At 28.3% G+C, this 15,121-nt stretch overlaps 1 protein-coding gene across 1 annotated transcript; it reads right to left on the reverse strand.

Annotated features, from left to right (window-relative positions):
- On the reverse strand, window positions 1-7,587 carry LOC141898940 (uncharacterized). The gene is made up of 2 exons (XM_074785094.1): window positions 6,498-7,587; window positions 1-5 (listed from the first exon to the last, which is right to left on the reverse strand). Exons 1-2 carry the CDS (start codon window positions 7,585-7,587, stop codon window positions 1-3), a joined length of 1,095 nt encoding a protein of 364 aa, XP_074641195.1.
- Window positions 7,588-15,121: the final 7,534 nt, after the last annotated feature.

Consider the following 15,121-nt stretch of genomic DNA (forward strand, 5'->3'; position numbering starts at 1 on the left):
CTAATCTGCGAATAAAACAAAGAGTTTTATAGGTATGGAAGTAATTTTTTTTTTCATTTTATTTAGATTTATCAGGGCTTTCATTTCATATATTCATATCGCGAAATTACGTACAAGTCTGCGACAAAATCAAAAAGTTTCATCAAATTTGAGAAAATTGACCGTTTTTTTCGAGGCACCACCTCATGGAATTTGTATTAAAGCTCGCTTCCAAAAATTCTAAATCGTAATTTTAGACATTAATCATTATTGCGGAATTATATGCTTCACATTTATATCATTCCTTGATGATTATCTTAAACACTTTGGACACAGTGACGTTTTAAAGTTGGAGAAGCGTGAATGTAGCACATCACCAAAAATACGACCATTGTTGGTTTTTCCAGTGATTCACGCAAACGTCAGTATCTCCTTGAAATATCAGTTTTAATATACAGTAAACCGGTCCCGGTAATCCACTCAACTCGGTAGAATTGCCATAAGATTCTCATTTGCAATACAGTCAACCCCCGATATTCCGCCCACATCGGCGCAGAACGATTTTGGCGGTATAGAGAGTATGGCGGTACATTATGGGTGTTTTACTATGTATTTGTTTTGAGATGTACATTGAGAAAACCTGGCGGTAGGCGGGGTTGCGGTAAATGGGAGGGCGGTATATTGGGGGTTCACTCTAGATTAATTGCTAATTTGTTCTATTCGGTAACCACCAAATTTGGTGAAAAATAAAACTAATAGTGAGTCAAGCAATCAAAAACTCCTGGCATGTGCTGCAACATTAACGACGACATTCCGACCCGTAACATAAACATCCGACTGTACACGGTATATTAGTAATTAGAAGATGGCGTTTTCATACCAGAGGTCGAGAGGTCGAGACACCACTCATCACAGCTAGGCTCTAGTGAGAACGGACGATTGCTCTGTGATACACATATACAGTGAGTGCGCGTAACAACAACTGCGCGTGGATAGATAGATACAGTGAGTCGCTACTGAGAACGGTTATGAACGCGTGTGATGTTACTGTAGTACAGTGATTGCGTGTCAACTGTGCCAGGATAAATAGATGCAGTGAGGCTTGGGTGAGAACGGTTAATTGTGTGCTTGTTATATACAAGGGGAAGTAATCCCCACTCATCACCACAAGTAATTTTTTTTCCTTATAAATGGGAGATAGAAAAGCATTCTTAGCAACAATAAATAACGGAATAAAACCAGCAAAAAACAATTTGAAATAAAAAAGTTAGTTGATGTTACAAAAGAAATTGAACATAAAATATTGAAATTAGAAAAGATAAAAACTAAATATGGAGAGAAAGTATCAGCTAATTTAAGCTACTGCAATGTTAGTACATCGCGAGAATTTAAAGTATTTTTACCTCATAGATGGGTTTCATTGGGTACAGAGGAATTAAAAGATTTAGAAGGATTTAAAATAATCTATCATGGAAAAAATGAAGATGGCCATCATGATTTAGAAATTGTTGATTAAATTAAAAAAACAAAATAAATTAATAAAAATAATGAATATCTAAAATCCGAAATGACTTATCTGGACAATTTAATTGCTCCGCATAGATAGACAAAAGTAGTGAGATGGTGCCTATGGCACCCACATGGTGATATTCAATTAATTAAAAGAAATTATTTCTTTGCTTTTTTTCTAAAATATTAATCCATTTTTTTATTATCAATTTCGGAATTTCAGAAGTATTTTCATTTTTGATAGCAGTTGTTTCAGAATTATTAATATCATGAATTTTATTTGATTTCTTATACCAATTACACCAGATCAAAATGAATACAATTACAAATCCAACTGTAAAATATGGACATTTATCAAATATTCTATTATTAGAAGGAGTAGAAATAACAATATTTTCACCATTTTTATTACTTATTTTTTCTTTTACAGCTTTTTTATATTCTTGTGATTTAATTACTAATTGCCGAGACCATTCAATTTGTTTCGGACTTCTCGGTTTTTTCTTCACTTCTTCCACCTTGTTCATTTATTATAGAAATATTTTTACTTTCAATATTTGAAAATGTTATAACTCCAGTTGATAATAATGTCATAAATCCACCTAATTGAAATGATAAATATCCAATCCATTTATTTAATTCGGTCATAACTAAATAATCATTTTTTAAATCGGAATATAATCTATTTTCATCTTGAATTGGCAGCATATAATTACATAATTTACTATAACCTTTTACTACATTTTCTGATATCACGTGATTAATTCTAGCTGTTCTCGCGGTTTCATAAATCTTAAAATATCTAATAATTTCATCTGATTTCATTGTATCTAATTCATTATAAGTTAAATTTTTACCGATAAAATTTTTACATTTTCCAGATGCTATTAATATTTCTAATTGATGTTTACAATAAAGATAATATTCATAATTATTATTTGTTGTAACATTATTTAAAGCACCATCATCTGGAGTTAATTTTGTTTCTGTTATTCCTAAATCATCTAAAGTTTTTTCAATTGGAACATCACCATTTTTAGATTTTATTTTCTTTTCACCTCCCATTTATATAACAAAAAATTAGTTGTGATGTTGCAACTAGAATGTAACTAGAATTCAACTAGATTAACAAGTTAGTTGAAATATTGTTGTTTTTATTTATTTCTTGTTAAATCTAGTTGATTTTTGTTCCAACTACCAATAACTAGAATTCAACTAGAATGTAACTAAAAATATACTAGATTAACAAGCTAGTTAAAATATTGTTGAATTTTATTTGATTTTTTTTTCAAATACCAATAACTAGAATTCAACTAGATTGTAACTAAATATGTAATAGATTAACAAACCTGTTGAATTTAAATAAATTCATATTTAAATGGGTGTTGTTATCTAAATAGTATTTTTGATCTTTTAATATTTTTCAATTTATCCAGTGGAATAATATCATTTTCCTCAAGTGCATTTTTCATCGATTTTCTATCTTTATTGTAGAATAAAACTAGAAATCTAATGTTTTCTCTAAAGTCTGTAACATTTGAATTATATTTTTGATTTAAAACCCAAGTTGTTATCCCAAAATGTCTACCAGAAAAAGCTAAATAACATAACTCACTTTCTCTAACTTTTGAATCATGTAGATTAGCACAATCATCTATAATGAATAATGTATTTGATCCTTTATAAATATCTATTGCTATTTTAATACAATAATCTAAATTTTCTTTTACTGTTTTAGGATCTAATATAATAAATTTATTATTTTTAGTAATATTTCTATCATAAGTTTGATTAAATTCATATGTTGGACAAAATAATACTATATTATCAAAATAGTTTTTATAAACAGTTTCTAATAAATTTAATATAAAATAAGTTTTTCCACAATTTGTTACGCCAGAAATTAACATATTATGAGGCTCAAATATAAATAATTCCTTATTCATTTACATATTTTTAATTTTACTTGATAATATCCATTCCTTGAATTTATCTGGCCATCCAACCCATTTTACTAAAGAATATTTTTTTCTTTTAATAGTTTTTGTTTTTAATACTTTTTCAATTTTATATTCTTGTTCTAGATTTTCAGTAGTTAAACTTAATTCTTCTTCGTAAAAGTAGCCATCAACTTCTTCACCATCTAAATCTTCTAATTTATAGACATATGGTTTTGTTGTTATTACCTTTTTTATTTTATATATTTCCCTAGTAAAATTTCGATCGTATCCTTTGTCAAATATCTTTTTATACTTAGAAATTCTAACATTTTGACCAATTTTAAATTTAGGTTCACCAAAATCATCTACAAGAAATGCTCCATATAAATTATTCCAAACAATTTCAGCATTTTCAGGTTTTCTAGCATCAATAGGTTTCATTCCAATAGAAGAATGATAAGAATTATTATATCCTTCTATCAATTTTGGTAAAACATCAATCCATTTAAAAGTATTATTTGCTGTAAAATATTTCCACATTCTTGTTCTTAATGTTCTATTAAATCGTTCAACAACTGCTGCTTTTTTATCCGATTTTGTTGAAAAATATTTAATATTATGATTATCTAAGAGTTCATGAACAAGTGAATTATCAAACTCTTTTCCGTCATCAAATTGTATTTTTTCTGGTTTTAGTTTATCATCCGAAAGAAATTTTCTTAAAACATTTGATGTTTGTACAGCATCTTTTCTATAAAGTGGGAAGCTCCATACATAACGACTAAAAATATCAATTATATTCAATAACCACCAATAATCATTATTATCTTTCTTACCATTTTTCATATCAATTAAATCTCCTTGCCACTGTTGATCTACATAACTTACCATAGTTTTACGCGTTTTATATTTTCCAACAATTTTTTTATGTGTTGTGTATGTTGGTTGTTCTAACATAAATTCATTTATATCTTTATATTTAACTAAATTTTGTGGGATTATCTTATCTAATTTATCTTGTTTTACTTGACGCCATATATTTTTGGTAGAAGAATAAGCAACCGAACTCTCAGGGTTGTAATATAAATTTCTTAAATATTGTTCTTTAGTATTAGGAGTTTTTTTACCGCCCATTTATATATCGTTAATTTTAACTTTATATTTCTAATATTGAATACTATCTAATTGTGAATTTACAATATTTAATTGTGCGTCAGATATAATATAAATGTGCATTTTGAAATTTTTGTCTCCTCTTTTCTTTGTCATGAATAATTGTATTCCATCTTTTGTGTTCTGTAGTTTTTTCCCAGAACCATGTAATGAATTATCCTCTGTTGTTGAGGAGAGAATCCCACAATGATAATAAAAAGTCCGAAAATGAAACTTTGAGATAGTAGTTTATTCAACGTTTCGACTATATCCTAATAGTCATCTTCAGGAATAATGAGATACTACAGAAATTATGAGATATATATACAATCCAGAGACAAAGAGACTAATTCAAGTAATCAGAGATGATACAAACTAAAGGAAAATTAACGTAGAAACAGTTACACGCTAAAATAGATTAAAGGGAAGCAAACTAAGGGGTGATTATAAACAACAATAGTGAGTATAAATATAAATGAAACTTAAAGTCAGTAGTAAAAAGAAAGACAAACTAAGGGGCACTTAAATTAAAACAAAGGTGAATACAAGTTAAGTCAGAGACGAAATTGATGAGAGAACAAATAACAAATAATCAAAGGGGAAATCAAGTGTTGAGTTTAACCAGTTTACAGAGGAATTTTGATATAAGTTTATTATGGGGTGAAAAACCATTATTAAGGTTTACAACGTTGTTCGAATTTTCAATAATTAATGCAGATTCCAAAATATGTCTTCTAGTTTTATCGCTGCAAGGGTAAACTAATTCAGCATTAGCAAAATCAAAATTGTGTGAAGTCTGAAAAACATGACTAGCAACTCCGCTTTCAAGTTTAAAGTTTTTTACATCTAATTTATGCTCTTTTATGCGTTGATTAAGATTCCGACCTGTTTCTCCTATATATACTTTGTCGCAAACTTTACAAGGTATTTTATAAATTCCACAGTTTAGGGATTCGGTTTTCGGTTTGTTGTTAATCAATATGTTACTAAGTTTATTATTGTATTTAAAGATGAGTTGTTTATTTAGTGACCGAAGAGAAACTTTAGAATTCTCGAGGAAAGGTACATACGGTACAATGATAGGCTGTTTATCGGTAGCCAACGTAGGAGTTCTAAGGTTGTTATTTCTAAAATGCGTAGTACGAGCTTTAAGTAGAGCTTTTTTCAATAGGAAATCGGGGTAGGCAAGTTTTTTGAGAGATTGGTTAATATGGTGAATTTCATCGGGTAGAAATGAGGGGTCGCAAATTCTCAAAGCGCGAAGAAATAATCCTTGAGCTAAACCGAGTTTAATATCCGGAGAAGTAAAAGAGAAGTAATGGAGGTAGGATTCAGTGTTGGTAGGTTTCCTATAAACCGCGAATTTCAAAAAGGATCCACAGTTAAAAATCAAAACATCCAGAAAAGGTATTTTACTATTAGATTCCCATTCATACGTAAAAGCCAGAGACGGGTAAAGGGAGTTTAAATATATAAGAAAGTTATCAACATTGAAGTCAAAGGGAACCAAAGCCAGAACATCGTCAACATATCTGAGCCAGATTTTAGGGTGAATATCAGTGTAAAGAGGCAATATTTCAGATTCAACATGTTCTAGGAATAAATTAGCTAGAATAGGACTTAGAGGATTTCCCATAGCGATACCGAATGTCTGTTCGTAAAAACAATTGTTGAATTCAAAAAAGGAGTCCGTCGTACAAATAGAGATAAGGTCGATGATACAATCCGTAGGAATGCCGAAGTTAATGTTAAGTGATGGTAATCTGCGTTTTAAGAAATCAAGAGTAGGTCCAAGAGGAACATTGGTAAAAAGGGAAGTAACATCAAATGATATAAATTTGTCGTTGCCAGGGATAATATTCTTAATACGTTCAAGTAAGTGTTGATTATGGCGAAGGTGCGACGGAGAGAACGAACCGAGCACCGGAGATAACTGTTTCGCGAGAAATTTAGATAACCGGTATGTAGGAGAATTACAATTGGAGACTATAGGGCGCAGTGGAACATTATCTTTATGAATTTTAGGCAATCCATAGATATATGGTAAAGAGGGAAGACGTGAATGGAACTTATTCAGAGTTTCTTTAGCGGAGGGGAAACGTTTAATAATATCCGAAAGACTTCTGTTGAAATTAGCTTGCATACGAGGAAGAGGATTCGATTTAAGTTTCTTATAAACACCAGGATTATCCAAGAGAGATTGCATTTTAACATTATAATTATCCAGATCTAAAATCACAATCTTGCCACCTTTATCAGCCTTAGATATTTTAATAGTCTTTAACTTCCGTAGTTCTTGGAGGGCGAGCCGAAATCGACGAGGTAGATATTCAAAAAGGTTCCTGTTGAGTTGATCGCATATAGCCTGTAGATTCATGAATATAAAGTTATAGTCCAAACTGTTCGGAGATGATTTGCGATATTCCAATTGGGTGACAAAGTCTAAAACATGTTTATCTTGATGAGGAAGAGAAAAATTCAAACCGTAGCCGAGAAGTTGACACTGAGTAGAAGATAACGTGGTTGAAGACAAATTTACTATGTTTTTGGTGTTGCTAAATCTAGTCCAAGGGCTGGAATCAATGAGTTTATTCAGTTGGTTGGTAAGATCCACGGACTTTCTGTGCTGATGATATTTTCCAGAGCCTTGAACAATAGTGGAGAGCGATTTCCAGAGGAATAGGTCCGGTACGTGTGACTTCAAATAATTTTGAGATTGACGGAATTTGTAGAACTGATAGTTACAGTCTTCCTTAGCACGATCTATAGCGAATTTGAGTTGCTTGTTAGCTTCGGGTGGAAACGCAGAGCTGGAGTCGTATTTCCAAATCCAAGAAAGTGATCGCGGAACCACTTTTTCGGCATAACACTCCTGAAGGAACTTGACTTTACTTTTAGCAGTCCTGGATTTGATATAGCATTTCTCATAATTTCGGAAGCTAGCGATGAGGTACGGGAACGTGAAGAAGAAGAATTTTAATACGATATTTCGATCCGTGGGTAGCATGATCACGATAGGTAAAACACAATATCCGTGTTGACGCGATGAGGAGAGAATCCCACAATGATAATAAAAAGTCCGAAAATGAAACTTTGAGATAGTAGTTTATTCAACGTTTCGACTATATCCTAATAGTCATCTTCAGGAATAATGAGATACTACAGAAATTATGAGATATATATACAATCCAGAGACAAAGAGACTAATTCAAGTAATCAGAGATGATACAAACTAAAGGAAAATTAACGTAGAAACAGTTACACGCTAAAATAGATTAAAGGGAAGCAAACTAAGGGGTGATTATAAACAACAATAGTGAGTATAAATATAAATGAAACTTAAAGTCAGTAGTAAAAAGAAAGACAAACTAAGGGGCACTTAAATTAAAACAAAGGTGAATACAAGTTAAGTCAGAGACGAAATTGATGAGAGAACAAATAACAAATAATCAAAGGGGAAATCAAGTGTTGAGTTTAACCAGTTTACAGAGGAATTTTGATATAAGTTTATTATGGGGTGAAAAACCATTATTAAGGTTTACAACGTTGTTCGAATTTTCAATAATTAATGCAGATTCCAAAATATGTCTTCTAGTTTTATCGCTGCAAGGGTAAACTAATTCAGCATTAGCAAAATCAAAATTGTGTGAAGTCTGAAAAACATGACTAGCAACTCCGCTTTCAGGTTTAAAGTTTTTTACATCTAATTTATGCTCTTTTATGCGTTGATTAAGATTCCGACCTGTTTCTCCTATATATACTTTGTCGCAAACTTTACAAGGTATTTTATAAATTCCACAGTTTAGGGATTCGGTTTTCGGTTTGTTGTTAATCAATATGTTACTAAGTTTATTATTGTATTTAAAGATGAGTTGTTTATTTAGTGACCGAAGAGAAACTTTAGAATTCTCGAGGAAAGGTACATACGGTACAATGATAGGCTGTTTATCGGTAGCCAACGTAGGAGTTCTAAGGTTGTTATTTCTAAAATGCGTAGTACGAGCTTTAAGTAGAGCTTTTTTCAATAGGAAATCGGGGTAAAAGAGAAGTAATGGAGGTAGGATTCAGCGTTGGTAGGTTTCCTATAAACCGCGAATTTCAAAAAGGATCCACAGTTAAAAATCAAAACATCCAGAAAAGGTATTTTACTATTAGATTCCCATTCATACGTAAAAGCCAGAGACGGGTAAAGGGAGTTTAAATATATAAGAAAGTTATCAACATTGAAGTCAAAGGGAACCAAAGCCAGAACATCGTCAACATATCTGAGCCAGATTTTAGGGTGAATATCAGTGTAAAGAGGCAATATTTCAGATTCAACATGTTCTAGGAATAAATTAGCTAGAATAGGACTTAGAGGATTTCCCATAGCGATACCGAATGTCTGCTCGTAAAAACAATTGTTGAATTCAAAAAAGGAGTCCGTCGTACAAATAGAGATAAGGTCGATGATACAATCCGTAGGAATGCCGAAGTTAATGTTAAGTGATGGTAATCTGCGTTTTAAGAAATCAAGAGTAGGTCCAAGAGGAACATTGGTAAAAAGGGAAGTAACATCAAATGATATAAATTTGTCGTTGCCAGGGATAATATTCTTAATACGTTCAAGTAAGTGTTGATTATGGCGAAGGTGCGACGGAGAGAACGAACCGAGCACCGGAGATAACTGTTTCGCGAGAAATTTAGATAACCGGTATGTAGGAGAATTACAATTGGAGACTATAGGGCGCAGTGGAACATTAGTCGAAACGTTGAATAAACTACTATCTCGAAGTTTCATTTTCGGACTTTTTATTATCATTGTGGGATTCTCTCCTCAGTTATTGTTATATTTGTTGCTTATAAGTTTACTAATTAGTAATTTTTTTTGCTAAATAAATGGATGATAATATTGATATTATTCCTCATGATATAAATAAAACTAAATTAAAAATATATTTAGAAAAACAAATATTAGAATTTGAAAGTGATTTAAAGATAAAAAAGAAAAAATATTTAAAAAGTAAAATTATATATTATCTTATTATTAGTGGTTCGGTTACAATTAGTTCTGTAATAACATTTCTAGCAATATTCAGTCCATTAACACCTTTAGCTATATTATTTGGTGTATTAGGATTAAGTTCAAGTGTTTTAACTGGTATAAGTTCAAAATTAAATATAAAAAGTAATAAAGAAAAAATTAAAACTAATATAAAAGAAATTAATAAATTGAAGAATACACTAGATTATATAATAAGTTCAAATGGTCATATAACAGTTGAAGAACAAGATAACTTATTAAAAGAATTAATAAATTATTAATTTTTTAATTATATAAATGGTAGATAGTTTTCCAAAAGCTTTCCAATATAATAAATCAATTAAATATATTCCAGCAATAGATTTTAATAAAGATATTACATATAGAAATGAAGTTTTAGATTCATTAATTGATTTATATATTTATGTTACTGAAAGTAATAATTTTCATGTAAAGATGGAAAATATATTCAATGTTTATGAAATTAATTTTGAAAAAGAATTAAGTAAAGCAAAATTATGGATGTTAAAATCAAATATGCAATTCTGGCAAAACCAATTAAATTTTGCTGTTTATTGCGCAACAACAGGGTGCAGAATAAGTTGGAATGATCATTTAAATAAACCAAGTTTACCATTAATATTATCACTCTTTAGATTTCATACATACTTTCAAATAAGATTAATATTAAATGAATTAGAGTGTCCTTTACCAGGGTCTAGATATTGTAAAGAATTAGATAATAACATTAATTTATCAAAGTATTATAAAATATGTAATGAATTTAATATAGATATAAATAATTCTGATTTTAGATCAAAGATGGGAACAATTACAGGGGGAGATTTATCTAAAGTAGAGAAAGCTTTGGATGCAATGAATAATTCATCATTTCCAATCGGAGGTTTTGCTGTCCCTTATACTAAAAAATATAGAAAAGAAATAAAAAATACTAACTCAAAAACGTTTAAATGGAATGAAATACCAAAATATTATATTTATATCAAACAACAACAAAATAATGATGGTTGGGTTAATTTTATTTTAGAAAATAGTGAAGGTTTTACTAAAGCTGGTATACAAAGAATAAATCAATCTATTAGAACTTATTTGATATGTATTCTAGGATCACAGGTTGAAACAAGATCCCCAATAATTGGAAATTTAAATACATCATTTGATACACAGAAACAATTCAAAGTATTATTTGAAGATTCAATTCATAATGATAAAAATAGATCGATTCCAGAAAACATTGTAAGATATCAAAATTATTTAGATAAATCTCATGTAAGACTAAATTATTGTATAGGCCCTAATCTATTAATTATTTCTAATGATTTAGTATTAAAGATGGGAAATATAATTGGTTATGATAATCTAATTAAAACTGCAACAATAAATAATTCATTTGAATTAAATGATATAAATAAAAAGATTATTACTGCTCCAAAATTAATGGAAGGTGAACAAAATAAAAAACATATTCAATCAACAGAAACTAAAACTAAGAATATTAAATTGCATAATGATTCTAAAATAAAAGATTACAATACATCAGAAAATATTAGAACTGATAATATTCAACATGAAATAATTAAAACTTATAATGATAATAAATCCCATGAAAATACTAAATTAGCTTTAACTTGTATAGGAATTGTTATAGGAGGAATATTATATTTTAAATTTTAATTTTTTTATTATATAAATGGATGTAGAAGGTGGAGAAGATATTGGAATGGATCCTTTTGATGAACCTGGTATAAGTGATGAACAACCACCTGATTCTGATGAAACAAGTCTTAATGACGGTAATGAGTCAGAATATAATAATAATTTAAATATGCCTGATTATATTAAAAATGCAGAATCACAATTAAATCCTGAAAATTTAGACCCAGGTTTAGTAAAAAAAGATTTAAATAATTTAAACAAAATAGCTAAATTAGAAGATATAATTGAAAAATCTAAACTTAACATAAATGATGAAGACGTTGGACCTTTAGTAGACAAATTAAGATTTTTAGATAATGGTAAATGTTATTATAATTTGAAAGGTGATTATTATATTGATATCACTTATAAAAATAATTTAAAAAAAATATTAGCGGAATCAACTTAAATCAAATAAAGTTCCAATTGAAAAACTTTTAACGAATGGATTAATTGATGCAACAGATCAAGAATTAGAAGATTTAGATATATTTTCTGATAAAGCAATTAGAGAATTTGAAAGTATAAGACATGCATCTGATAAAATTGCGCATGATAAAAGTATAAGAGATTTAAAAATTAGAACTTTAGAAGATGAATTATTTAAATCAAGAAAAGAATCGGAACAACTAAAATTAGATAGAGATAATAAAGTTATTGAAGAAATCGAATTTAAAAAAAGAAATGCGTATTTAGAAAAAGAAAAAGATGATTTAGAATATAACATAGAATTACAAAAAGGAGAAATTAAATTATTATTAAAATCATATGATTATAATATTAATAGATTAAAAGTTATTTTTAAAGATTTGTTGATAAAACCAGATTCTGAAATATCATTGAAAGATAGAATAAAGTTATTATTTAAATTAGAAGGAATAACAATTCTTTCAATTCTAACAGCTGTAACTATGTTATTTACAACAATTAGTTTAGCAATATCAAATTCTTTGAAATCTACGCCTACACCCAATAAACCGGATAAACCCCCGAATGATAATAATTCTATACAAGATAAAGTTAAGGATGGTTTGAAGAAATTAGCAAAATATTTATGGGAACTATTTAAAAAATCTGCTGCAGCATTGCCGGGAGTTATTGCATCAATTGTTGGTTTTATATTGAAATCTGCAGGAAACATTATTAACTTTGCTGCTGAAAATATTATTTTATTTTCAATTACAGTTGTAAGTGCTATTATTTTTGGGTTAGTGAATATGATATCAAAAAGATATCAAGAAAAAATAATAAAAAATGAATCATTAATTTTTTTGTTAAATAAATGAGTGGGAGTTATATAAGTCCTTCTAAGATTTCTAGAATATCTAATGCTATTGGAGCAGAAAGATCACATCATATAATTACTCATAACCCTTCAAATATTAATCCCGATGAAACCTTATACGTTAGAATTCCTCAATTGACACAAAATACTTTTTATGTTCCAAATAGTATTTATTTATCAGCTGATATAAAAGTAACTGGCCATGATAACAATTATGTTGTTGATAATGTTGGGAGATATTTGATTAAAAAATTAACTATAAAGATTGGTCCAGAAACAGTTTTCTCATTAGATGATTATAATTTATTTATGCATTATAAAGATTTATGGTTAACTAAAGAAAATAGAAATAATATGATATTTCAAGGCATCCAATCAGAAAACAATAATAAATTAAGATCTGAAGCCAATAATGCAGTAGTAACTAGTGCCGCAGATAATTTGATAAAAAAGATTTATGGAAGCAAATATAAAATTCCATTAGACTTTGAATTGATAAATAATAATCCACCTTTATATAAATATGTAATTCAAGAAGATATTATATTTGAGATAACAATTGCTCCTGTAAATGAAATTGTATTATCTAGCGTTGTTAAAGATATGGGTTATAAATTATCAAATATATGTTTAGAATATGACACAGTAACTAATGAAAATATTGCTAGCACAATTCAAACTCAATACAATCAAGGATTTTCATTATCATATGATTATATTGATAAATCTAAAACTGTAACTATTAATGCAAATGATGAAATAATTAATGAGAGTATTAACTTCCCAAGAAGATCTATTAAAGGTATATTAATATTTTTTACCATTGCAACATATTCTAATGGTGCAATAAAGGTAGATAATTATTATAATCCTGAAATAACAAAAGTAGAAATAACTATCGAAGGAATAGCAAATAAAATATTTTGTCAAGGAATGAGAATGATTGATCAATGGCCAGAAATAAGAAAACATTTTATGAATGAAAAAGTAAAATCATTTGAAAATTGTAATATTAATCAAATTGATTATTATACCGGCAATAAATACGCATTATGGTTAGATTTTAGAACAACAGAGGATAATTCATTACATGGTTCTGGGAAAAAACTACAAAATACAAAAGATGGAATACAATTATTCATGACAAAGAAAAGAGGAGACAAAAATTTCAAAATGCACATTTATATTATATCTGACGCACAATTAAATATTGTAAATTCACAATTAGATAGTATTCAATATTAGAAATATAAAGTTAAAATTAACGATATATAAATGGGCGGTAAAAAAACTCCTAATACTAAAGAACAATATTTAAGAAATTTATATTACAACCCTGAGAGTTCGGTTGCTAATTCTTCTACCAAAAATATATGGCGTCAAGTAAAACAAGATAAATTAGATAAGATAATCCCACAAAATTTAGTTAAATATAAAGATATAAATGAATTTATGTTAGAACAACCAACATACACAACACATAAAAAAATTGTTAGAAAATATAAAACTCGTAAAAGTATGGTAAGTTATGTAGATCAACAGTGGCAAGGAGATTTAATTGATATGAAAAATGTTTAGAAAGATAATAATGATTATTGGTGGTTATTGAATATAATTGATATTTTTAGTCGTTATGTATGGAGAACAAGAATGTGGAAATATTTTACAGCAAATAATACTTTTAAATGGATTGATGTTTTACCAAAATTGATAGAAGGATATAATAATTCTTATCATTCTTCTATTGGAATGAAACCTATTGATGCTAGAAAACCTGAAAATGCTGAAATTGTTTGGAATAATTTATATGGAGCATTTATTTGACAAGGGATACGATCGAAATTTTACTAGGGAAATATATAAAATAAAAAAGGTAATAACAACAAAACCATATGTCTATAAATTAGAAGATTTAGATGGTGAAGAAGTTGATGGCTACTTTTACGAAGAAGAATTAAGTTTAACTACTGAAAATCTAGAACAAGAATATAAAATTGAAAAAGTATTAAAAACAAAAACTATTAAAACAAAAAAAATATTCTTTAGTAAAATGGGTTGGATGGCCAGATAAATTCAATGAATGGATATTATCAAGTAAAATTAAAAATACATAAATGAATAAGGAATTATTTATATTTGAGCCTCATAATATGCTAATTTCTGGCGTAACAAATTGTGGAAAAACTTATTTTATATTAAATTTATTAGAAACTGTTTATAAAAAATATTTTGATAATATAGTATTATTTTGTCCAACATATGAATTTAATCAAACTTATGATAGAAATATTACTAGAAATAATAAATTTATTATATTAGATCCTAAAACAGTAAAAGAAAATTTAGATAATTGTATTAAAATAGCAATAGATATTTATAAAGGATCAAATACATTATTCATTATAGATGATTGTGCAAATTTATATGATTCAAAAATTAGAGTGAGTTATGTAATTTAGCTTTTTCTGGCAGACATTTTGGGATAACAACTTGGGTTTTAAATCAAAAATATAATTC

This window comes from Tubulanus polymorphus, chromosome 2 (genome assembly GCF_964204645.1).
Source record: "Tubulanus polymorphus chromosome 2, tnTubPoly1.2, whole genome shotgun sequence".
Classification (NCBI taxonomy): domain Eukaryota; kingdom Metazoa; phylum Nemertea; class Palaeonemertea; order Tubulaniformes; family Tubulanidae; genus Tubulanus; species Tubulanus polymorphus.